This window comes from Bacillus rossius, chromosome 1, assembly GCF_032445375.1.
Source record: "Bacillus rossius redtenbacheri isolate Brsri chromosome 1, Brsri_v3, whole genome shotgun sequence".
Taxonomy (NCBI): Eukaryota; Metazoa; Arthropoda; class Insecta; order Phasmatodea; family Bacillidae; genus Bacillus; species Bacillus rossius.
Genome location: NC_086330.1, coordinates 49,384,750 through 49,412,180, shown reverse-complemented (window position 1 = coordinate 49,412,180; position 27,431 = coordinate 49,384,750). Strand labels below are relative to the sequence as shown.

The 27,431-nt window shown below is 36.5% G+C and overlaps 1 protein-coding gene across 2 annotated transcripts in view; it reads right to left on the bottom strand.

The window, feature by feature from the left end:
* Window positions 1-27,431, bottom strand: part of LOC134535770 (eIF-2-alpha kinase GCN2) — a 111,320-nt gene that overhangs the window by 7,230 nt on the left and 76,659 nt on the right. For both annotated transcript variants that reach the window (XM_063375020.1, XM_063375028.1), the window contains exons 19-27: window positions 21,147-21,321; window positions 20,207-20,588; window positions 19,653-19,840; window positions 19,224-19,454; window positions 18,881-19,038; window positions 18,192-18,426; window positions 11,327-11,442; window positions 9,338-9,542; window positions 1,350-1,516 (exon numbers count right to left, since the gene is read on the bottom strand). In XM_063375020.1, coding sequence (XP_063231090.1) covers window positions 1,350-1,516; window positions 9,338-9,542; window positions 11,327-11,442; window positions 18,192-18,426; window positions 18,881-19,038; window positions 19,224-19,454; window positions 19,653-19,840; window positions 20,207-20,588; window positions 21,147-21,321 — 1,857 coding nt within the window. The remainder of the gene's footprint in view (window positions 1-1,349; window positions 1,517-9,337; window positions 9,543-11,326; window positions 11,443-18,191; window positions 18,427-18,880; window positions 19,039-19,223; window positions 19,455-19,652; window positions 19,841-20,206; window positions 20,589-21,146; window positions 21,322-27,431) is intronic.

The following is a 27,431-nucleotide window of genomic DNA, read 5'->3' as shown; positions in this document are numbered from 1 at the left end:
TCTGGATTTTTTTACGTATGATGGTAAAACCAGATGTCTATAATAATATAGCCAAGTCTTACCTAGTTATTTAGAAATATAGGAAACCTGTGATTGATGAAGCTGGCATGGATTTTGTTGTATTTTTGTAAAGTCCTTGAGTTTTTTCTTAAATTCTATATGAGATGCCAGGTAGATATGGCTTCGTACTGCTACTTTGTTGAAGTATCACCTGGTGACTGCACATCCTTTAACAACTCAAGATGTAGTGACTTTTGAGTTGGTACGTGCTTGGCTTCTGAACAAAGCGAGAGGTGGCCCAATGGTAAAACATTGGACTCACATTCAATATAACTCAGATTTGAGTTTCAATCCATCCAGCATGATTCAGGTTAACTTGTGTTGTATGAGTTTACTCCGAATGACCTCGTCACAACGTAAATCCAAAATAAATGTTATTAACTTTGCTTTTGGTGCTGACTCGGTATACTACATATGTATCAATAATATCAAAAATAGATCTACTATTAACAAGAACATTCCTAGATTTTTATGTTAGAAAACTAAAACCTTTTGACAAAATTTCTGCATGATTAAAGTGAACTGTCTCCTAATATTTATATTATTTAACAAATAACTATAAACTGATGTGAGGCATCAAAAAACAAAATGCAAGTCTGTAAAAGGCTACTGGAAAGTAAAGTAACATGACTTCTAGCATCTTGTTTGTTTTGGGATGCTTTCAGGAACATGCTGATAATTTTGTTACTTTTTCATTATTTTTGCAGTCTATAGACACCCTGCATATTCACGTGTGCCATGTAGCTACTTAGCTTTAAGCTGAAAATCCTTTGTCAAACTACCCTCTTTTATCGCATAGGTTATATTGCTTCTCGTATAGAGCGCACACCTAGTCGAATATCGATATCTTGCCGATTGCATGCAACACACACTCTCTGTCAACTGCCGAGTTAACTATATTTGATGCCCCGCACACACTTGTGGTGTGCACTACGACCATAGATATGCGTTCCTTCAGGCTCGCATTCGGATCGCAGATTTTGTTTTTTCTATTTAAAGTTGAAGAAAGGTTTTTGTTGCATGACTATTAATTTAAACTGTTTGGTGTGCTCTTATATACTTCACTTATTAAATGAACATACTTTCCATGAATGGGTTTTGTTATTATGAATATCTTTACCTAACAAATTTTTTTTTCTCACATAAACGTCGCACCCCTACTATTCAAACTTTATTTTAGTATAAAATGTGCTACGATTATGCAATAAAACACTGTATCTTTTGTTATTCTAACCTACAACCAGTACATGCAAAAACAAACTACTAAAGCCGTATCATTTCCAATATACCTCTCGATGATAAGGCCAATGCTCTTTTGGAAGTCAGTTGTATCAGCATCAAGATCCAGGTGAGAGACAAGAGTCTTGATGACGACAGAATCAACTGACAGAACCAGCACTTCAACTCGCACACGGGACGACAGTCTCTGCAGTGTGCTTGTTAGCTGGGATATCACCTACAAACAAGCACTATAAACATTACCTCTAATAAGAGAATTTGAGAGCACTGTAAAAATTTAACTAGTATAGAAAAAATTCCTTTCGGCACAACTTGTGACGGCTGAGCGTTCATAGCCGACGGACGTGCGCGCGCGCTCCCCGGCTTCAATGTGCTATTATTTCTTCACCATCGTTAAGTTCGAGTTCCACTCATAATTGATTCATCGCTGCTTAATCTTTCCGACTTTCATGGGTTTTCATTACCCGATAATAATGATACGATCATTGAATTAGTTCCTGACACGGTTACTAAAATGTTCAGATCGCCTACTAAAAAAGTGATTTCTAATTCGCCGGGAATATCTGAAAAAGCAAGTGAAAGTTCATCGAAGCAAAAATCATCTAGTGAAGCTTGGACGGTAAAACTTCTGGATCCCACCATGGAAGACTTAATCTCGGCCGTGAAATCCCTCAGTATGAAATTTGACGAGTTAAAAAGCGAGAATATGGTGTTAAAAACCCTTCTTATCGACTCTCTTAGTGAAACTGCAGAGATAAAAAATGAACTGCAACAGATCAAACAGATCTTATCTTCTAAGACTGATTCTGTTAATTCATACAGTCAAGTAGTAAAAAAAGTCTCCTCAAACAAGAAACCTGTTTGTGTCGAGTCATCCGGTGTATCTGGCAACAGCGCGCCCACCAGTGACCCACTTACAACTCAGCGTGTCTCCAACGACGTCATCAGGAAAAACGGTAAACAGCCCGTCGACGAAGACGGCTTTACCGTAGTACAACATTCACGCAAGTCCACGAATAATGAAAACTCCGATAGAAAATCATCTAACACGGATCGTAAGAAAAATCCCTTGCAAATTGGCATCAGGAATGTTTCAACATTAAGAACAATTGCTAAACCTATTTACAAAAAAACAAAAGCTCTCTTTGTCACGCGTTTTGAGCCGTCTGTCACGGAACAAGAAGTCGTAGATTATATTTCCAACGAACTAAATCTCAAGCAAGTCAAAGTGGCCAAGCTCCGGACAAAGCATAATTCTTACGCCTCCTTCCATGTATCTGTTCTGGAAGAAGATTTTAGTAGAATTAATAATATTGTTTTTTGGCCCAGTGGCTGTTTAATCAGTCCTTTCTTTGGAAAACTGCATCAAGACCAAATTGTTAGTACTAATTCATCTCCTGAAGCTCTCGGCAATTCTACCCAATTACCTCCAAGTTCCTGCAGTACATCGTCACCTTTTACGCCAGCAACTTCTATGCCAGGGCCTGGAGGAGTGCTTCCTACCCACTTTCCAGTGAATGCCCAATCTTAATGAATGGGAAATTGCATATCAGAATGTTAGAGGACTTAGAACAAAATCAGTTGAATTCTTTGATAATCTTATTAATACTCAGTATGACATAATCTGTCTAACAGAAACTTGGTTCAACGAAAGATGTATCAATGCTCATTATTTCACCGATAATTATTCTATTTTTAGAACTGATAGGGATCCGCTACTCTCATCAATGGAACGTGGTGGCGGAGTGTTGATCGCAGTGAATAAACATAAATTCCCTTCTGTTCAGCTAATTCAATTATATGACTATCGTGGAGTAGAAGCCGTATGGATTAATATTAAAATTGCTTTTAATAAGTACTTAACATTGGGTAATATTTATCTTCCTCCAACTACATCACCTAATCTATTCACATTGTATTTTGAAGCTCTTGAACAAAAACTCGTTAATTCTCATGATAATGTGATTATCTTAGGTGACTTCAATGTACCTGGGATAGATTGGAAAGGTAATCACTATTTCAATATTGCCCGTGCACATGTCAGATCCAAGGCTCAGTGCCTACTTGATTTCATATCTAATTTGGATTTAATTCAGCACAACCTAATACAATCTTCCAATAATCTTCTAGATCTTTGTCTTTCTAATCTATCCCATTGTGTGGTTGAAAAAGCTGTTGAATCTCTGGTCAAAGAGGATATCTATCATCCTACCCTACTTATTAAACTACATATTGAGGCGACCTCACACAATTTTACTCCAGATTCTATTTTCAGAAACTACAAAGCTGGTGATTACTTAAGCCTATATAACTCTCTAAAAACCCACAATTGGGATGAATATTATAACACCACTGATGTAGATGCTCTTGTAGATCAACTTACATCTTTTATCTGTGATAAAATCAATACTCACATTCCATTATCCACACGTAAGGCCTCTAAACATCCTTATTGGTTCTCTGGTGATTTAATTCATGCCTTAAAATCTAAAAAACACTTTCATAAACTCTATAAAAGAAACAATAATACTCAGTATTACCTTCTTTTCTCTAAATATAGAGCACTAGTTAAAAATCTTATTAAGCGTGATAAAACTAATTGGAATCGTAGTATCAATAATAAGGTTAAGAATAACCCTAAAAAATTCTGGAGATATGTCAATGTTATGAAAAATGGTTATAGTGAATCTCATTCTCTTAATGTCAATGGTGATATCTGTAATGATCCAGGTATTCTTTCTAATGTCTTTGCTAAGTACTTTGCTAGTGTATATGTACCATCCACCAACCACCCTCGTATCATTGATCCCGATATTATTCACGATTCAATTCCTGTATCATTCTTATCAGAAAGCCAGGTCTTATGGGGAATTAAATCATTAAAACCAACTATGTCTACTGGTCCTGACGGTATACCAAATTTCATAATTAAAGGCTGCTCTTTTATTCTAATGCCTCTATTGTTGCATCTATTTAATACAAGTCTAAAATCACAAGTATTTCCCACTAAATGGAAAATAGCTAAGGTTATTCCCATACATAAAAAGGGTAGTAAACTCAGTGTATTTAATTATAGGCCTATATCATTATTAAATGGCTTTACTAAAATCTTTGAAAAAATAATATTTAAACATATTAACTTCCCAATAAACAACAGATTAGCTCCTAATCAGCATGGCTTTAGAAATAGTATGACAACTTCTACTAATCTTCTCTCATTTATTAATCCTATATACAATAAAGTTACAACAAGGGGGCAGGTTGATGCATGTTATTTTGATCTGGCTAAAGCCTTTGATACTGTCAATCACTCCATTTTACTAGCTAAGCTTTCTAACTTCGGTCTCTGTAATAATTATATAACCTGGTTTACTAGTTACCTTAAAGATAGATGTTTCTTTGTTTCACTTAATAAAAAAACTTCTACTTTATATCATGCTACTTCTGGTGTGCCTCAAGGGGGTACTTTATCTCCCTTACTATTCAATATTTATATCAATGATATTTTTAAAGTTCTTCATCATACTACTGGTTTTCTGTTTGCTGACGATCTTAAAATATCCAGAGAAATTTCCTCCTTAAATGACTGTCTGCTTCTTCAATCTGATATTACTGAAATTGATAATTGGTGTAAAATGAATTTAGTTTCACTTAACAAAGATAAAACAAAAATTATTTCTTTCACAAGGAAAATTCATCCAGTTAAATATGATTATTTTCTTGACAACTCAAAAATTTCCAAATCTCTTAGTATAAAAGATCTTGGTGTTATTCTTGACTCCAAACTATTTTTTCATCAACATGTTAATTCTTTAGTATCCTTTTCCCGTAGAACCTTATATTTAATAAATTATATAACTTACTATGCATCTAATATTGAATCCATTCTTACTCTTTATTTGTCCTTAGTCAGAAGTAAACTCGAATATTGCTCAGTTATCTGGAACAGTATTAACACCACCGATAGTGACAAAATTGAATCCATACAAAATAAATTTTTCAAAATAATTAGTTCTAGACACCATCAATTACCCAAATTAGAATCTCTTTCAAATCGTCGCATCCATCTGGATGCCCTGTTTGTGTTTAAGTGCTATAGTTCAAAAATTAATTGCTTATACTTACTTGATAACTCTGGTATTCGAGTCCCGCAGTTCAAAAGCCGCCTTCGATCCCTATTATGTTCCTTACACAATAATAATGATTTAATTTACAGACTTATCTCAAATTTCAATAAATATGAAAATTTTATTAAAAACTTTAAATTTTAATTTTTATGATTACCCTAATATTTTGAGTAATTTTATAATCCTGTTTATTCTTCCCATTCTAGATCATTTAGTTAAGATTATCTCTGTTGCTGTTTTGTTTTGTTTTGTTTGTTATTGTGTCATCTTTTATTATCCTGTGTATGTTGTATTTATTCGCTTGTATGTGTCGTCTTTTATTATCCTGTTTATGTTGTATTTATTCGTTTGTATGTGTCGTGTTTTTATTACTTGTTCTGTGCACACCTCCAAAGCTTCGGCTGTTGGTGTGCATGTCACAAATTTAATAAATAAATAAATAAATAAATAAACTTACAAGCATAGGTAGATTTCAAAGTACCTATTAATTCTGGAAATATTTTGGATACTTCTATAAACATCTGGAAAATTTTAAGAACTAATGTATATAACATATTTGTTTTCCAATATTACAAAATGATCAATTAAATATTTACTCATTTTCCATGCAGCAAAAATATTAAGACTATTTTTAACTCAATGAATAACTTAGAATGAATTACATATATTCCAAAAAAAAAATCATTATTTAATTGTTCTAACCTTTAAACACTATTTGTCATCCCTTGCACTAATAATGTGGTCATATAATAAAAATTTACTTTGGACCAAAATTTAAGATAATACAGTGAAACCCTGATTATCCGTTTTCCAATGGACCATGAGTAAAAAACGGATAATCCAGGAAATCCTACAATGTGGGAACACACTCTAAAGTTACCAAATGCACAATGTATGTACTATTATTGCAAAAACTTTCAGTGAATCAGTTAGGTATTTCCATAAACTGACACCAGCAGCACACTGTATATACACTATCAATATTGGAAAATTATACAGCAAAACCCCTTATTTGCACTTTTCATGGGGACAAAGTAAAAAAGTGTAAAAAGCGGGAAAGTGTAAATAAAGGGAAAAGAAATACGTTAAAGTTAATTAAAATACAGTCGCATCCTGCAGCGTTCATAACAAATGCGGGCTACATTACACATACGCATTGCACCACAGTAAAAATTTTTTAAATAAAAGGGCCGCAAATTGGAAATTTACCGTCAATAGCGCGCCGTGCGCGGAGGAAGGTCATCGTACTCAATCAGCTGTTATGGCGCGGCGTAGCCGCCGGCTGGCTCTCTCTGTTGTCTGAGCTGCACATGCGCAGTATAACTCACTCAACGCTCCGCCCAGACTCGTGACGTTCCATCAGCAGCCAGCCAATAGATGCGAGCTTAGCGGAAAAAAATATAAGCTCCACCTCCCGTGTACCAGTTTTGTCCAGTTCTAATACCAGTTTATTGGTATACGCACCAGTTTTCTCGCTGCCGTGACGTGTTCAAGTTTACGTTCACCTTGATTTCTTGATACCAATAATTAATTATTTACGATCCCCAGATATAAATGGTTAGTTTAAAAAATATGCGTCAACTGTACAATACTTCCGAAATTATAAAATACGTCTAAAACAATTACCAAGACTCCGCTCATTTTATCTTGTGAAGTTTGTCTCGTACCAGTATTTCGGCTAAGTTGTGACATAAATATAGTAACAGAACGTTTATACATTCGTGAGTTTACGTTTTTCCCGAGTACATTTTAGATTGCCTCCTGCTATAATTACTCGGACTTTTACACGCCTAGGCTTAAATTATTATATGTTTAGAAATAAAAGCAACTTTTCATGTTATAAAATAAGTTTATTTTGCGATTTAAAATGTTCACTGCCGACTATAAAAGTTACGTTTTTCACAATGTTTTTAGGCCTACTATCGTTGTTACGTGATGTAAATAGCGGGATGGATTAGATTTTTGAGACGTAATTCGCGTGAAAGTATTGTATTGGATTAAATGGGAACCAAACGGGACCTGAAGAATATAGTGCAAATAACGGGAAAATGTAAATAACGGTAACGTAAATAAGGGATTTCACTACTTCCTTAATTTTTTTAAATGAACAAAATGTGCCATCCACTGGGATGTTTGATGCCCGAACTTGCTGGAACCAAGAAAACAAAACTTTCTCAAGCTCACTGTATTTCGACTGTCTTGCCATTTTCCGTTCTTTTGAAGACTGGCCGAACTGACTTGCTTGTTTCCGAATCTCATTTCTTCTAGCGAAGATAGAATTAAGAGTCGATGGAGGAATACCATAGCGCTTTGCCAAATCAACCCGTTTTTCGCCTGGATTTTTTTCAACTGCATTTATAATTTCTAAACGCTCTTTAATGGTTTTAACCTCTTTTGTAGGCCGATACATATCAATGAACCTTTACAAATTTCACACGTGCATTAGAGTTAAATGCGTAAAGCTAATTTACCGTAAACAAAGAAAATCTCGCGCATATACGGCCGGCCACGGAAACGCTAGGATGAACAATTTCGTCTATGTTTCTCGCAGGATTTCACTGTCGCTAAATAGAAACGTGTTTACGTTGGGCTAGTATGTACAGTATATCGACCACGGTTATATTGTTGTGTCGATTATCGCACAAAGCAAGAACTATCGTGCGAGCGTTAGCTTTCGTCTGTTGTTTTATCGAAGTTGGTGAACCTGTTAGCAACAGCGTCATGCTCACTTTATTCGTTTTCTTTTAGTAATGGCCGCCATATGTAAATATTGGTATTGCGTGTCGTGTAGACACGCGTAAACTGGAATATTTCTTGGGAATTTGAATGTGAAATCGGTAAAAAGCCTATAAAGTTCAACCCGTTAAACCGGGTTAAAAAATATTCGTAAACGATGGAAACTGGATTTTTTTAACATTGTTATTGCGGGATTTTTTCGGGACCACGGACATTGAACAATAAAACCGGGAAATTCTACAATGCGGGAACGAATAAACGAGGTTTCACTGTATTAAGATGGTTTAAAATAATTTTGAATGAATTTCATACTAAGGAATTTCAAATTTTTTAAAATTTCAAACCCTATTTTTATGGTGATAATTCATTTCATCAAAAACTATTTCAGCCAAAGTTTAAGATGAAGTTTAGGATTTATACAATAAATTATAAAGTTAAACAAAAATAAGAATAGATTTGGTAGTGTACAAGGTAGGGAAGTTTTATTTATTTTCCTATTCCAAACCCAGTTTTTTTTAACCCTTGCAATAATGGTTTGTTTTATCAAAACTTGCTACAGACAAAAGTTTTAGATAAAAATTATAAGATTTACAAACAATTTAAACAGATCTGATAGTGTACCTAATAAGCAAGTTAGGAATTTTTTGTCATTTAACCCCTGTTTATTCCACCCCTATAAAAATTATTTAAGACAAAAGATGTATATAACAATTAAATGTTTTACAATAAATTAGAAAAAAATTTGATAACTTGATAACTAATTTGATATTCATTTATATAGTTTGCATTTTATCTATTTTGTCATTGTTAGATTTATTTAGATTGTTCCAGATAATGGAACTGTATTCTAATTTAGATCTCACCAAGGAAATATACAAACATATTATTGAATCTATATTAGAGGCATAATAAGTAATGTATTTAATGAGGGCAAGTTTTCTTTTAACAATTATAATGGATTCAATGTGATGATTGAAAAGTTTTTTTGTGTCACGTGTGAGGCCCAAATCTTTGACTAAATTGCTATTGACAAGTGTTTTGATTTTCTAATTCTTGAACACCATGACAAGTGGTTTAGAACTTTTACAATATCATCAATAAATATATAAAATAATAATAAAGGTGATAATTTACCATCTTGTAAAAGATTAAATTTATTAGTACAAGATACCAACCTGATTTTCCACTCTGCGCCGCTGGACGGCGTTGATTCGTTCGTCCAACACAAAATTGACGTTAACCGACTGAGTGGGGGCAGGCTCGCAGTTCGTGCTGGTCTTGCTGTCGGAGCGAGTGAGGGACAGAGACACGTCGCCCACCTCCAGAGTGCGCTGCAGGAAGTCCACCAGATCTGCAGTGGCCACTCGCTTCTCTTGGAACCTGCACATTACCACTTACTGTAACATTACAGTTTTCAGCAATTCCCTATGAGCAGTGTGCTATGGTTGGTGTGTACAATTAAATTATGGCGAATACCGAAGGAGAAAAAAAAAATTAAAACAAACATTACATTGGATTATAACAAAGAAGGTTTTACGTACTTTAAAGTTTAAATGGCACAAGAAAGAACATTAAATGCAGGTAATACAAAAAGAATAACTGTGAAACCATACTAATATCAGTAACAGAGGAACAATGAAAGTGTCATCAGTTTATGGTACAAGTGTACAACAAATAAGAAAATACAAAAGTAGGAGGATTGGTCATGCATTGTAATCAAAGTAACATTACATACACTACAACATGCATAACATCAATATTTAATTCAATGAATGAATAAAAATAAATGTGTTTCCCGCCCAAGACAGAGTCAACATAAGATGATGTGGGAGTGAAGTGGTGTAGGGTGGCCACCAAACTTTCATTTTGAAATTCATACTCATTTCCGGGTTTTCAAGGAACAAAATTTAGTTACTCAAGGAATTTGCTTGATGGTTAAACTACGCAAATTTAAGATGCCCAATATACAGTTATGTACTAACGACAAAGGCCCTATACTTATATTCCAACAAAAGAAAGCATAAACAATTTAATTATTGTTTCCGAGCTGCCGGAACTTTAAAAAATATATACTTGAGTAGAATAGTTCCCAAACTACATACCCAACCAAAAAATTATTACTATACATAGTCATGTTTATTGGCTTATTACTGAAACATAAGCTACTGATTAAAATATCGGAAATATCTCAATGTTATTCACATATTTTAAGATTCATAGTTTTATTTTGAAATTATTAAGCTACTATATCTCACATTTTGTTGCTCGTCATAACACAATTGCTGAGAATAAAGATGATAATGGTAGGCAAGATCACTCAAGAAAACTACACAAAAATTTGTTACGTTCCTGAGTTAGCAAATAAAGTAAACACTGTCTACGTACATTTTCATGGCTCATCAAAATACTTGCATATTTTTATTTGTGAATAGAAGCTTTTGTAAAATTGCGATTTCATTAACTAATTGTGGCACATTTTATAAATAACAATTTTTAATAGGTAGACCTATAAATTCAAAAAAAATTAAATACAACATAATTAAAGAATAAAAAAGTGAAAAATATGTGAATGAAACCCTCTTTTTTTATGCTCTCAAACAAATTTTCAGCCACCCAAAGCTTGTTGGTGAGCATGTTTTAGCAACATACTTTGCTTGTTATGTTTTATTTCATGTAATATATATTTTCAATGAACCTGAATAGTGTTTACTGCACCTTTGTACATTGGATAAACCTTTGATTTGGCATATGTAATTCATGGCATCACAAAACAATGGTGAATGGAATCCACACACCCTGCCAGTCTGCTGATGATCCCAAATATTAAAGTTGGCATCTCGACATGTAGAGTGACATCACGTACAATACTATTTCAGAATCAGGTAGGGTCATGTCCTCATGTCTGAAGACCACCTAATTGTACCAGATCTTTAAATAATTTTAGATAGACAAAAAGCAAAGCTTGAACTCTTACATGAAATTGGTAAGAAAACATTTTTTATCACTTTATCAGTATTGATAGAGCCAGTCAAGTATGCAATTAACAATTTGTGATAAGAAATAAATTTACTTACATTTTCCCCATGCAAACTGTAACATAAAACTATTGAATGCTATATCAATCATAGTTCTGCTTACTGCACAAGAAAAATAAAGGTTCTTACCTCTCTCGCTCCTTATCCCAGCTGCGCACACGAACACTTGTTGCCTCAGTTTCTTTCAGCAAGACGATGTTTGACACCATCATTTCCCTACACCAGTCTTGCACTTCTTCCAAACTCTGTACCAATATTCAAACACTGCAGATATGGTAACACTAAAAGTTGTACAAGGGATAATTAATTGAATTGAATTGAATTGAATAGAATATATTAAAATATATTTTTGTAATATTGAATGAAGTATTGTTACGATGTTGATTAATTTAATGTTTTTTGTTGCATTTTGGTGATGTAAGTTATTTTAACTTTGATTTTGGTGTTACATAGTAATGACATCCTTTGGATGTTATTTTAGTTTTATCATAAAATCTCGTTCACAAATATTTGACATGTGCAAAAAGCATAAAATCACATGTCACACTTTTACAAACACTCTTAAATTGAATCCTCATATTTATGTTATAGTTATTTATGTTTTCTCAAAAGCCAAAAGGTCATTGCCGGCTAAGTAGGGGTGAGCGGCCCCCACGCACATTCGTTCCAAATTTTGGCCAAAATTTGCATCTGATGGGTACCAAACTCACCCTGAATTTCAACTTGTAGCTGCACTACGAAAAAAGATAAAAATACCACTAGTATTTTTGGAGAAAATATTTTTTCTCAAAATCTACAAACCAATTTTTATAAAAAAAATATATGTTGTAAATATATTCAAGGCGATTCACAGAAAAAATCAAGAACCTAATCCCACAAATGTAACTACCTGAAAAAATTTTTTTTAGTTTTCATGATGTAGAAAGAGGTCTGATTGACTAATAGAAAAAAAACTGGTAATTGTATCTTGTGAGGGAGTGACCAAGGAAAAATCATGAAAACTTCATTGTTTTAACGCAGGCATTTACTTTTCCCCTTGCGTAAACAATTTTTATTAAAGAATTATATGTTTTCTGTTCATATTTAATACTGGGTTAGATTTTCTGGTTCCATGTAATTAACCATTTCTGAAGAACTTTTATGTTAGCAGAGTATTTTTAAAATTGTTCTTTATTTAAGTTAATTTTTTAATTATTTATGCAGTGTCTTTTTTACATCTTTTTTACTGGTTGGTTAAATTTTGTGTGTTACCGTAATTTTCTTTCGTATTATTTGCTAGGAGCTATAGTGCTTTGTCGGATAGCAGGTTGAAATAATAGTTTTGTCAGTTACAAAAGTTACATGGTGTGTCTGGAAAAATAAATCATGTGATTGTCCCTTGGACAAGGACTACAAAGGACCATTATTCATTTTCACTATGGAGAAGTGTTGTGTCATTGGGTGTAAATGTAAGGTGCTCTGTGATTGGCTTATAACTCCAACTGCTTGCTAGTCAGCGAGAAGGTGGATTTTTAGGTCGCACTTGTTATGCTGAAATCACAACAGCGCGATGGTGAAAACTGACAAGGCAAATATTTCTAGCCAATCACCTTCGACACATCTATGAATTCAGCGCAAAATAAATTGTGGACATGACAGAATTTCTGATTATAAATATTTTCTATTTCCATTGCGTTGCAGATGCGACCTTACTGATGTATGTCAAAATATTTTTTTTGAAAGATAGTTAAACTGGTTAACTGGTAAGTCTATTATAATTATTGTATTTTTATGGTTTTGTCTGCTAAATTATCTGTGAAATCACTGAAATGTGTTTACACAGAGTGATTTTTACAATTGAAAGTTAAATTTGAGTTTAAAAATATTACGCTCTCAACCATATCTATTAAAAAAAAAAACTGCAAGAATTGATGGCTGTTGTATGTTTGGTCTGTAACACCCAGAAACATTTAATATACAAATGTTTATTTTTGGTTATAGTGTGGGTAAAAACAGTGTATTCACAATAACGTGATATTTTGCTGTCGCATTGCCATATGTATTTGCATAGCGCCATCACGTTATTGTGATTCCAGGATTAGTAGTTACTTAATCACCAGTGGAAGCGGACCTGTTGAGGGGCAGCTTGCCAATTTTAACAGTTGAATGTAGTCAGAGAAGAATTTCACACTTATGAAGAATTTATTTTTGTAATTAGAAGATTCAACCATAGGCGGCAGTGGGTCCAAGTGAAGCCTGTTTTGTACATCAGTAGCCATGCCGAGAAGACAATGGTCTCGTGGACAGTTGTACCATGAGTTGGTAAACCATCGCAGGATTAAACGATCAAACATTAAGTCAATATCGTGCCCAAGGGATAATCCAATTTGTTTTCGCACGTAGAGTTGTTGGTTTCTGTGAGTTATTAGATTATAGATTTCATTACGTAAATGTTACTGCGTTATGAAATGACGGTCAGGTTTAGTGTTTAGCAAAGGAGAAAATAAATCAACAAACTAAATTTGTGAATTCTTTTATTTATGCAGTCTCAACCTCGAAAGGCATTCTTTTTATGAAACTTACAACAGTTTTTCAAACATCCTGTAAAACCTTCTTCAAATGTTTAAGCACATAACAGTCAAACCAATCTGAGCTAACTGGAGGTCTGAACGGTTACATCATTTGATTGTTTAGTCAAAATGCAATGCAAGCTGTTTTTTATACCCAGTTTTATGTGCCTTTTTAAAATGCCAAAGTACGGTGAAAGGTTTTCAATAAGGCATTTTATAGACATTCTGTTCACATTTTTTTAGGTGGATTCCGCTGTTGATCTTGCCGCTAGGTCGCATTAATGCACTGCCAGCATTTTTCGCCCATTTAAGGTTAAATGCTACTGTCAGTTTTCACTGCAGTACAGTGTTTCCTACTACAGTCAAACCTCTCTGAAACGACCCCTCACGGTTCCTAGGAATAGGGTCGTAATAGATGTTTTCCAAAATTTTCAGTTGATTTCCAACCCCCAACACCCCCCCCCCCCACCCTAAACCCCTACTCGCCAAGAAACCAGCCGTACAATGGCAGGATGCTGTCACTCACAATGCTAGACGGCTTTGCTTTAAACCCACTTCAACCTTCATGACAAGTCCGTCGCCCTACAGGCCACCTCTAAAGAAAATATGTCAAAACACAGTTTATTTTTACTGGTTAGTTTACATGTACGTTTTCTTGCTTGCCGTAGTTAAGTACACTAGAACCCCGATGTCACGAACCCCGGATTTAACGAAGCAGTGATTTTACGAATACATTCTCGGGAACCGTCAAAAAAATTGGACATTTTGACCAAAAAGTGAAAATCAGAAGAAAAAAAACGAAATGAAGATCATTAAAATCTGTTAATTTTAACACACAGCGTATTTTTGTGTCGCTTTAATACTTCCAATAATGTTCATGTAAGAATAACAAAAAAATAATGGGACATTTCCTTTAAAAATATGGCAGCGGTAGGTTCTGCAACGCGAGTTGGCGCACACGAAGCTCGCCCGGCTGGCTGGTGGCAGCGACTTCATGACGCATAAGCTCACCCCTCCCTCCCCTCGTTCACATTCTTCAAGGCTAGCTCATCCCTCCCAGACACACAAACCATCTAGTGTCCTCCCTTATAACACTCCAACTTCGCTTCCCTTTGAAAACCTTCAGTGAGAAAATGCTCTTTTCACCCTCCCTTCTCCCGTAAAATTTGGCTATTATGAATGGGGTACTAAAGCGGTGAGGGAGGGGTAAGATCGTTGTAAATATTTTCGGACCCCTCCCTCCCCCGCAAACACGCCCAAAAAAAAGTATGTCAAAATATGTCACTTTTCACACCAAGTTCGAGTTCAGTCATCTCTGGCAAGGAATTTACAAGCTTTCAAACTTAAATATAAATGTATTTTAATAGCAACGGTCCTATGAAAAGGAACATACCGAATAAAATCAAGCTGCTGTCACCAAACAAAGCATAAACGGCCCAATGCGTGGTCGCTTCGTTATTGCTGGCGCGAGAGGCGAGACGTGGACTGTTAGAAGAACGATAAATGCGGGGGAGACAGACGGCAGCCAGTGTGTTTCCTGCGTGGGGAATAAATGGCGTAGCCTTTTTTTTTATGCTGGGTGAAGCGACCTTTTTCTGTCAACCCAAGGGAAAAGATAATTGCTTGAGCTGTCAACATAAACATCGCTGCGGCAGTTAAAACAAGTCGAGGCGGGCGTGCATCCAGTCGGTCGCTGTGTAGGCCTATATATACTCGAAAAACATAACATCTCAATTCATACCGAGATTCCTTATAACCTACACGTATTGCCGGATGTTTTCAGCCTGATCCAGAAAAGTTCTTTAGCCATGTTTTGAATGAAAACAACTGGCGGGCCAGTGTTACGCCCTATTTTGCGGACACACAAAGCTTTTATCAATTTGCTGACAGTTTTAATATATTTTTACTCTCCTCGTTAAAATGAAGCAGACAACGTGATTGCTAACAAGTACAAGCAGCGCACGGTACGGGGAGAGGGTGAGCCGACTACCATGTTCAAATGCTGCGGGCGGAGGGTTTTTCCTGCGTTGTATTAATAGTAATTAATATTTAATGGTATTTTATTTATTAAGTCATAATACACAAAATATACCAGATATGTTTGGTTCACAAATTCAAGCCAGAAAATATACCAAATCGAAATTCCAAAACTAAGCAAACATTGTCAACCAATAGTAATCAAAATCAAGAGAAATCCAGCAGGTAGCTTTGCCTTTTTGCCTTAACTGCATACCACACTAGACACTCGCAAAAAGCCAAACGTAAACACGTTGGCACAAAAACCTTTATCTGCACCCTGCCGGCAAAGTGACGTGGAATGGGGGTTGTCAAGCGCTGACAGCGGTCGACAGGAAGTGGTATCTATTTTTAGATATGCGCCGCCTACGGCAGTACAGCACTCGGCAAGAGAAACGCAGTAACAAGCTACTCACCACAAGAAACTTATTTTCTGTCCGATTTTCGGCAATTTTTTCACGGTTCCTCGAAATTGGTTTGTAATAGAGAGGTGGTCGCAATAAATGGGGTCGCAACAAAAAGGTTTTACTGTATATTACATTTGACATTTCACAGATTTAATGTGTGACAACAGAAATTTTTTTAGCAGTAATAAGACGTTTAAGTTTTTCTTCTTTTCTATTGAACAGCTAATTATAACACTTTTTTTTAAATACCATTGTTCTATTTATAATTTTTTTAATATTTCCATTTAAAATATATTGACGTACAATAATCCCACATGACCAAGGCCGTACTTGGACTCTATCATCTTTTTCAAACAGGAGAAAATCTTTGCTAAGCATAAAATTGTGAAAGAAAAAGGAAAAATAATACTGAACTTAACTTTCTCCTGGATATTAGCACTTTTTATTTTAATAATAGTTTCAAACCGTTTTTAACATGTTTATTGAATTGTGTGAAGAAAAAAAAATATATATATAATGTTGGTTAGTTAATTAGTGATATATTACACACAAAAATGTCACAAGATCTGTGAACTTAAAATATTTAATGTTATATGCATTAATAATTTCAAAATTAATTAATATAACTTGTATTACTAAGTTTCTCATGCATTACCGTTTATACTCGTGTATAGCGCGCCCTTTTTTTCCCTCAAGTAAAGGAAAAAAATCAAGGTTGCGCGCCATGTGCGGAAAAAAAAATTGTGGAGGGCAGAGGCGGGGAGGAGTGGTAGTCGTTAACTGTTGGGTGATGGTTGACGTTTCTGGCCAGCCCCCACACATACGCACAAGCGACGAGGCCTCTCTTTCACACACACGTACGGGCGCGCGCAAGCTCGCACATCATGGTCTCTTTATTTTTAGACCTCCCACCTCTACAGTAAGCCAGCGCAGCAGCTAGTAAAAAAAAAAGAGAGAGAAAATGTTGTCAACAGTCCCCGGCCCACTTCCTTCACTTCCTCGTCCCTGCAGCTATCTGTGAGTCATCAAGTCCTCCGCGCCAGCTTAGCAACGTAGCGTGACGGGAGTGGTGGTGTTTAGTCCTGTCAACTGTCAAGGTTACTTGATGGTCGTAGTCCCGTTCCTGCCTGCCTGCCTGCCTGCCTGCCTCCCTCCCTCACGCCAAGTACCAGTTGTGACGATACAGCGCTTCATTATCTTCCGTCTACACAGCAGAGTTTAGCTTGCTCGTGTCGTTTCAAATGGTACAGTATGCCACAAAAGTTTCGCTTTCAGGTGGAAGAGTATTTAATTTAAGTATTTTCCTGACACATCACCACACATCAATTGAAATAATCATTTGTTTCATAAGTAATTACTTAACAGGTACCACAAAATGTTAGTAAAATTTATTTATGGGAAAAAAAATTTAATTTTTTTCTTTGGAATTTGTTGCAAAAATCGTGGTGCGCACTATACACGAGGGCACGCTATACACGAGTAAATACAGTATTTATTTGTACCTTAATATAGTAGCATTTATACATTCTAATGCTCTTTATTTTAATACATCTCAATGCCATTCTAATGCTCTTTATTTTAATACATCTCAAAGAAAAACTCATGCAACTACTCGAGCTGGACTTTATTTTTAAAGTTCAACTAAAAATATTAAAGTCTGGACTTAAAAATATTATTACTGAAATAGGCGTGAATTGACAATTTGGAGACTCACCTATCGCTAGTAACAATTAAATAGGACAAAAACCTACACGAAATTAACTGACTATAACACCAGAAATATGTACATACACATGTTTGGGAAAAAATTGGTTAGTTAGTAATCTAAAGGTTTCTCATTTTTTCATAGCTACAACTTAACAAATGTGTGAATTAAAGTTCCTGATGATCTACTTGGAAGTTTTGTTTCACTTAAGTTGCATTTGTTCATAGTAAAGAATACAAGGTGATAATTATTTAAAACTTATCAAGCAGGAGAAGAAGTTATTCCAAGAGTGTACTGTGAATGGAAGCCGCGCCCACCTGTATCGCGTCCAGAAGGTTGGCACGGACGCCCGCCGCCCACAACTCCCGCACGACGGCACACTTCTCCTTGATCATGGGGCCGTGTCCCAGGGAGCACACCACCACGTCCAGCGCACGCGCGTCCTGGTCGCAGGCCTGCAGGGCCGACACGATGCGGTCCAGGGAAATGCTCACGCCCGCGGCCGACTGACTCACCTCTCGGGGCACCATCCCGGCCAGCTCCACAGTTTTCCTAGGCACGGCACAACACAACAACACAGTGTTCTTTCATCTGCCACATGTAGTTTCAAAAGAGGTAACTTTTTGGTATAGTACTTATTTTAAAATATATATATTATCATTTTTTGTATAACAAGACATTAAAAATATATTTCCAACCTTTTTTTTTTACACTGTTATAGATATAGACAGACAGTTAAAAAAAATATGTGTAAATTACAGAATCAATTTAACCTACATAATCCCACCCTATGCATTTGTAGCATCGTGTGCCAATGCAAATGAAAACTTTCTTTAGTGAAACACAATATTTTATAGTTAGTACATAACTAACAAACTCTTGCAGAAAAGAGATGTTCCTCCAATCGCAATAGACACATTGCTATGACCAAGTTAAGTTCATTGTAGTTTAATACCTGGAATGAATTGAACAACAAAGATTTTTGAGAGAGTACTCCAATGCTGACCTGAACGTGTGAAGCATGCTGTCGTAACGTCCCCCGGCTGCCAGCACATCCATGCCACCTTTCCTCCGCTTCTTCTTCAGCTCACACACAAACTGGCACATCATGCCACTGTACTGGTGGCTGTTGTACACCAACCCTGGCGCTATGCTTATTGGCCACTGCGAACAACCATACTGTGTGGTTATCTATCTCCTTTCTATTTGAGTGACACCTCAATAAACAATACCTATTTATTGCTGTTGTCACTTGAATTTGTGATTTTAATTAATTTTATTATTAACCAACTGTGCTTGTGAACAAATTAACATGTTAAATGTATACGCTGCCGCTGGCAGGAACTCACAGTGACTCCAAGCGCCTCCGCGTGGCTGATAATCGCTTCAAGCTCATGAAAGGCTTGCTTGGCCAGGGAGGCAGCTTCCCCACGCCTCTTCATTACTATCCTGAAGGCTGCCGACACTTCGGGCAGCGAACCTTCTGTGTCAATCAGCCCAAACAAGGTGGCTATTGACTGGTCGCTCAGAGATGTGCCGCTCACATGCAGCTGGCCTCGGAATTTCGACTGTCTCTCGTCCTAAAATAATTATTCACAGTTTGTTTTTCCCATAGTTTACAACTCAAAATTGTGTCACACATCATTTTACTTTGCAAGTACCAATGACACAATAGACAAATTATTTGCATACACTTGTAAGCTACCTAGTCATAACATTTAAGTACAAGTAACCAAAACCATGCGGCACACTTGTATTCCCTGAATATTTGCACTGACCTTCGCTTCTTCAAGAATGGCACACACGTTAGGCAGGACATCTGGATCCACGCCACAGTGAAGCAGCGTTGCTCGCAGCAGCGCTGTGTGATTTAAACGAATGCTGCACGCCTTGTCGCGCAAACTAGGGAACTCATTAACTACTTCTCCAACCACCGACAACAGCTCAGCATCAGCCACCAGACTGCCTACAAAATACACACATTAAAAAAATTCAAATGTGTGAGCTACTGAAAAAACTCATATTAAAACAAAATGGCCCCAATCTTGAGCTAGCAAAACTACCAGATTATTTTATTTCTTTGTGCCCTACTTCTACTTCCACGTAACAGATAACTTAAAATTAACTTTTTATTACATTTTTAATTAAGTTGCTAATTATGTGACAAAGTTTTTGATGTGGTTAACTGTTCTTTTTTATTTAATATTTTTCTTTATCTGGTCAAATAACAGTCAGTTGTGTGTCCAGGAATAAAGTGACACGCTATACAATTATTACTAATCATTAATTATTCAAACTTCTAAAAACAAAAACTAGTATAAATAAAACTCACCAGCTGTGGGTGTGACAATGTCAAATGCGCACTCGTACAGCTCCCTGGGATGGAACCCAAAGACTTTTTTTTCCCTGTAGACTCGCTCGACCGTGTAGCGCTTGAGAAACGTGATCCCGTTCCAGGCCACGTACCGTGCGAACGGCACGCGCAGGTCGTGGGGGAGGCACACAATCACTCCCGAGCGCGCCATGAGGCGCACACACGAGTCTGCAGCTTCGTAGCTCTGGTTCGGGGGCGAGAGAAGGGGAGTGGGCAGGCTCACGGCCCCGTGCTTGTGGAACACGCGAGCAACAGTCTGCTTCGCCAGCTCCTGCATGCAGGGCGAGGGACCCCGCACCAGACTCATGTGGTACGTGATGTCCTCGGCAGGTCCCATCTCCTAGACCGTCCACAGTCACACATCTACATACAACTGTTAGCATTTAACACACATTTTCAAGTAATCTACAAAAGAAAAACATTATTTGAATCCTACAAACCACTGTATGGTATTTATTATTTAGTTACATAAGCTCTCTAGGTTAACACTTTCAAGACTAAAAAACTATGCACTGCTTAATGTAACTGAAACACTTTTGACTATTTTATATATTATTTAAGTTTAAAACATTTTAACTAAAAACTTATTCTCAGTTCCGAATATAACTACTAATTCTATATGGTTATAAATAAAGTTTGAAATTTTTCTCTTCAATCATATATTACAAAATAAATCTCAGAATAGTTGGCAATTGTATGCGATGCAGCAAACATATTTAAATTTAAGCTAAAGGAATACCTGTTTGTACAGCGTATCAGTGCCGACTGACAATCTAAAACACTGTGTTCGTATCAGGTACCAGAATCGTACTGAAAGAGTTAATAATTCAGTGCAACCTGTATCTAACAAAACTAGTGAAACCACCTATATTTAAGGACTTTGCGACTGGAAACATACCTGCTTGAAACAGGAGCCAACTAAGTATTTGTAAGCTTTACTCTGTGGATTGGACAGTGTATGTCGCACCATTTCCTGCAGCGAGGCTTCCTCTAACTGGGGAGGGGGTAGAAATGATGACTGCAGCAACTCCTGGGAGGTAGGTCGCAGTGCTGGGTCGTGGTTCAACAACCACCTGGCCACAAAATAAGATCAAATATATTTATCATAAATGTTTACATGTAAGAAAAAAATTATCAAAATGCAAAAACAAGAAAAACCAATTCTTTAAGTGCTAAATGCATAGATAAATAAGTTTTCTTCCAATAGAATGACTATGTATTTAGCAGCATTTTTATCATAATTAAAAAATAACAGTTGTTAAAAAGGTTGTAAAATAGTACACCTATTCCTCACTTAGCACTACTAATTTGTTCATAAAAATGCTCGATTTATTCAAAATTGCGTATTCTGAAGCATTAGTTTCCATAAATAGAAAGGCTAATTTATTTAATGTGTTCCAAAATTTTGCAGGAATATACTTGATGTAATATAAATGAGTTGAATAACATTCAACTATAAATATCTCACACCATTTATCTTTATATGCCTCTCATCGCACTTTGTATGACAAATACAACACTGCGTAATGGGAGATACGTGGTTCTGTACTTTATCATCAGTCGGCTGGCTGACTTGCCCGCTTGCAACTCACGTCGCGTACTTTTCCAAACCATCCTTTACTGACAGTGAAACCGATATTACTGTCGGGATTATTATAATTTAATTTTTCAAAAATTTAAGTGCTTATTCGCGTATCACCACCTGGTTCACACCAATCCTGTCAAGCCAATTTTTTTTCATTGCAAATTTCATTTAACAAACTTTTCCACGTGAATCATCTGTTCATTTTTTCTGTTCCGGTATCTAATGTCAAATATATTCCCGCTAGTACAAACAACAGCATCAGACTTATGAACTTTTGGTAAGAGTCTTTATTTCGTACGATTATGCGCACAGTTGACATGCTTAAAACTAAAGTGTGACCATCATTAGCTTGGCCTTCATGACAATCTGTGTGCCGTAATACTTCTAGTTTTATATAAAATAATTGAACACGATGCATTATGAGTGATCAAGCACGTACAGTTACCGGCGGCTGAATGGGCAGACGTTGCTTTTTTTGAGTGAATTCCCTGCCACTGGCTAGACTGAGTTCACGGCCCGGTCTGTGGCCAGGCGACCACGGTACGGCACGGCGGCATACACGTGGACGTAAAAAAACATTTGGTCCTTTACACTCCATAGCCGCAAATTAACTTGCCACAGGTGTTGTTTGTACAACAGCCGATAGCGCAGACAGACCAGCGCGTGATTCTCTTCCCCCCCTTGTTTGGCTAAATGTATCCCACAGCACATGTTCACAGAAGTTGAAACAGACTTCGTGGCGTCGTGCTCGACTTTTTTTTTTTTTCCTTCCGAGATTTCGTGCTAACTGAAGTTTACAGACGTGCTATTTGAGACTGGGGCAGTAAAATTACAATTGCGCTAAATGAATTCGCACAATCTGAAACCGTGTTAAGTGAGGGATACGTGTATGTATAACACAACTCTTTGCAGTGGATTTAAATAATTACATTATGATCAACACTATAGGTAGATAAAATAAATGGTATCAGGCTACCTTCAGGCTGAACTAAGAACAGAAATAAGATTTTTTGGCAGTTGATTTTATAATAAATATTGCATGCTTTCGCGGCCATTGTCTGAAGTGGCTTGACTTCTAGGGTGTAGCCACGTCCAAGGCGAATATATCACCGACATTTGGTTGACATTGCAGTCGTAATCATTAGGGTAGATTTACCTACTGAGGTTATTACAAGTTCATCTGCCTTAATACTCTCGCCTGAAGAGGAGCATTTCCTGATTGGCTGCAGTTGTAAGCCAATCACAGCTTTCCTTTTGTCTAGTTGGCCTGTTGGTTTGGCCAACTAGAGATGACCTGTATTTTGTTAGATTCAGAGCTAGGTTTTGAGATTTTCTAAAGAGTGGATCCCATATTCAGCTTAATATGTAGCCATCTTCTTTATTTGTGTTTGCAGCATTGTTTCGACCAAATTACATCATAACCAACATCTGACAATTAAAGAAAAGATACATTCGAGAATAAGTAGAAATATTAAAACACCCAGCAAACATAAATGGAGAAGATGGCAACAAATTAATCAGAATATGGGACCCACTCTTCAGAAAATCTCAAAACCTAGCTCTGCATCTAACAAAAGACAGGTCGCCTCTGGTTGGCCAAACTGCCCAGCCAATCAGAAGAGAAGAGGCCACTGATTTGCCAGCACCCCCAGCCAATCACAGAAGCCCAGCTCTGATTGGCTAAACCTACAGGCCAATTAGACGAAAGGAAGGCTGTATTGGCCCACAGCTGCAGTCAATGGGGAAACACTCCTCTCAGGCAAGAGCAGACCTGCCAACATTCAAATTAAAAAAATCATGAGGTCCTCGATAAAAATTTTCAGGCCCATAAATACAGGTTAGATATAACAACAAATGAGAATCTTTAAATTTAAGTGACATACCTGTACATATGTTACATGGTCTCTGCTTCAAAATTTATTTCAACAAATTATAGGCTGCAGATTTTATTTAGTTGAACATAATTTAGCGCTGTCGTGTAGTGATCATGCAGGGCCGCAACTAAAAAAGATGTAAAATAATGTTCTGTTCGTGTAACACTATTATCACTGTTCACAGCAAAATTAATTTTTTTTATTGGAAGCAATACACTTTACGTGTTAGTTGTGTTTTTTTGTAGCGACATGTTTCACAATGTCTCCTCTTCCACTATGCGAGATAGAAAAATCAGCACGGCACACGCTACAAAACGCAAAATTGCTTCCTTTACGTGACTCGAGTATTGATGGAAACAAGTTACTGTAAGCTTTCGTAAAACTTGTTTTGTAACTTTTACAAACAAAATCTTGGGGCCCCGAAAAATCGTGAGGAAACACTATTTTGGCGTGAGGGTGTGAAATGGACCTTAAAATCGTGAGCCTCACACCAAAATCGTGAGAGTTGGCAGGTCTGCAAGAGTATTAAAGGCAGAAGAACTTATAATAACCTCAATAGGTAGCTCTAACCTGATGACGGCGACTGCAATGTCAACTGAAACGTCGATGATATATTCGCCTTGGATGCGGCTACAACCCAGAAGCCAAGCACTTCAGTTGATTTTATATTTAGATACGTATTATATTATTTTTAAGTAGTTGATTATTTAAACATGAGGGAAGAGGTTATGATACATTTTCAATTGTTTTGAAGAAACTATTTTTACTAACATTGGTCTACAATTTTACTAATATGGAAACTACTTGATTTTGCTTCTTTTCATGATGGAATCTACCTCAGAGGTCTGTGTAACATTAAATGTGTATTTTAAAATAGGAACTGAAACAAAATCTCTTAACGGTAAAGTAGGTATGTTATCTAATAAAGGATTAATGTTAATGGAAGCTTTATGATATGTATTCCATAGCAAGCAAACCTTAAGTTAGTGTAATTAGAACTATCTTATAATCACTAAGTTTTGTAAGGATTATAACTGGTAAGTTAAGTTACAAGAAGGTTTGAATGTTTGTATGAAATGCCCATTAGTAAAGTTTTTGGGGCTTTTGATTTTAAAATAAAATGTCTGAAACTTGGAACACTCTGCTGTGAAAGAAAATAATTCAAAACAGAAAATAATTCATGAATGCACAATCATGGTAAATATTGATGCAAACAACAATTATTCAACAAGCACAAAGGAAGGGGGGTTCTTCAGGGGCTGGGATTCAAGTGAGGAGAATGTACTTAAGGGGCTGAAGACCCTCCCTTGATAACACTCGATAAAATGTCATTTTGGTGGTAAAACCCGCGAAAACATTAGTTTATGGCCACGAGCCCCTGTGTTATTGCTCCCACCCTATTGCTGGTTAAACATTATCACAAGATTGCAGCAGTTGCTTACACCCAACAGGTAAGTGGTAAATTAAGGGTGCTCTGATTGCACATACCGCTGACCTAGCTTACACAACTGGATTTATTTCTAACTGCAGCCCAGTCTCACCTGAGGACCAGCATAGATTCCAGATTTTAAACACATAATTGGCAAATACCAGTGTATTTTAATCTCCAGTCTCTTTAGCATTACAACTGCAAACAGTCAAGCTGTTCTTGTTACACATATGTTTCGAACAAATTCAGACATGTTCATTGCGTCAAAGGAAAATATTTCACCACAGTTTCGGTCAATCCTGCAGTTGCCATCTTCAGGGCAGCTCTATCCTGAAGATGGTAACTGCAAAGGTCGACCAAAAAGTCAATGAAATCTTCCCCTTCAACATAGCTAGAAACCAGAAGCCAACATAAATCATCTGCTATATGATTTACATTTGTGCAAACGTTTTTAGTTCGAAGTCCTAGGGATATCAATAATTTTACTTCTCATATTTTTTTTTTTTCTGAAATATTATTTACACACATTTACTTTCAGCTCCTTCATCCCAATTATGAAGGAGTTTCATATTTGTCTCGCCTGCTCGCCTGCCTGCCCGCTCGTCCTCCATGTCCTCCTCTCGTCCAGAACAGTAATCATCGAAATAGTCTGGAACGTTGGCTCACCAAGAGTTGCACAAGGAACTAGGGAGTCACAGCCGATGAGCAGAATTCTCTGTGATACTTTGTACGCCATGAAAGTTCATGAATACATGAAGGTGTGTCTCTTGATTTGATAATTCACACCAAATTACAGTTGAACTTTCAATTTGCAGTATCCCTTTTAAAAGGTATTATTTTGTTGCAACAATGTTAACGATTTGCAATAGTTATAATTACGTTTGAATCTTGACCAAAGAAGCAGTTCAACACAATCTTCTCATGTTATCTTTAAAAGATTTGTGCAATGGGAGTGCATGACTTGATGTAAGTTTTTGGACATACGCCATTGCTAATTGCTTAGCAATGGCGTATGTCCAAAAACTTACATCAAGACAATCTTCTCACATATAACACATTAAGACCTATATCAATCTTCTATATTTTATTTTCATTAAGCGGCTGGTCTTGTAGATATTCTGGAGATTTTCTCCTAAAAAACTGAGGATACGTATTGATGATAAATCTCTTGCAGTTCTAACCAATGACTTATTTCCATCTGAACTTCACAATGGTTGGCCATTACAAAAATGTTCTTAAAGACAAATTTCTTTATGCCCTACTATCAACAGTTTATTTTCCAAATTGAAATTACTTACTGAAATTATATGAGGGTTGTCTGAAAAGTTTGTGACCTCATGAAGATGGCACAACTCATCAATAAAAATTGAGGAATGTGTTTGCTCATGCTTTGGAACATACCCTCTGAAATTTAAGTCATTTAGGATGTGCAGTTGTTTTTTAACCGTTGTTTGTGTGAGTCTATGCAAAATAGTTATTTATGAAGGTGGCTTCCTCATTCGACAAAAATATGGTGCAGAAGTGTACTGCTGATCTGTTGGGGCATCCGGTGGTGTCACATCACATACATTTGGTAATTGCTAAATCTGTGGTAACTCCACTTAGATTAGAGCTATAGATCACTGCTGATAGCAAAACTGCTAAAGTTTTTTTTCTTAATAGCAGGCCTCACAGTCAATGGTTTATTTTCTTGGTTGGATTCAACAGTTGCACTCACATGGATTTCTTCCTCTCCACATCGTTGGTAAACATTTGTTAGTAATTGCATCACACAAGAGTATTAAAATACTAACTGGTGGCGGCAAAACATTCACTCTGAAAATAATCTGGCTGACTGTGCTTCACATTGTTTGTTCTCTTCAAGTTTGGAATCACATCATCTCTGGTAGCCAGGCTCTATCTTGTTAGGTGACCCCCCTGAACAGTGGTCTCATGACAATGCCTTGCCTGAAGATAATGCTCCAGAGCCTGCTGCTAAGCTAGAGAAGAGGACTTTGATAGTTCACACCACCTGGGAAGACAGCCCGTTTCAGGCACTTATGTACATAAGTTCAGTCAGTTTAATAAGTTTCTCTGTGTGATAGCTTATCTAGAAAGATTTGGACACAATTGCAGGCAAATGAATAACAAGAATGTCTCACTGCTCTCTGCATCACAAATGGTGACGGCAATTGGGGTTACCAAGGTCTAGAAAGAATTTTTCTGCCATGATTTTTACAGCACTCCAAAATCATAAACGTCCATCCCCACAAATTTGACCCTCTCTCCATTGTCAACTCAACCGGAGTTCTCAGG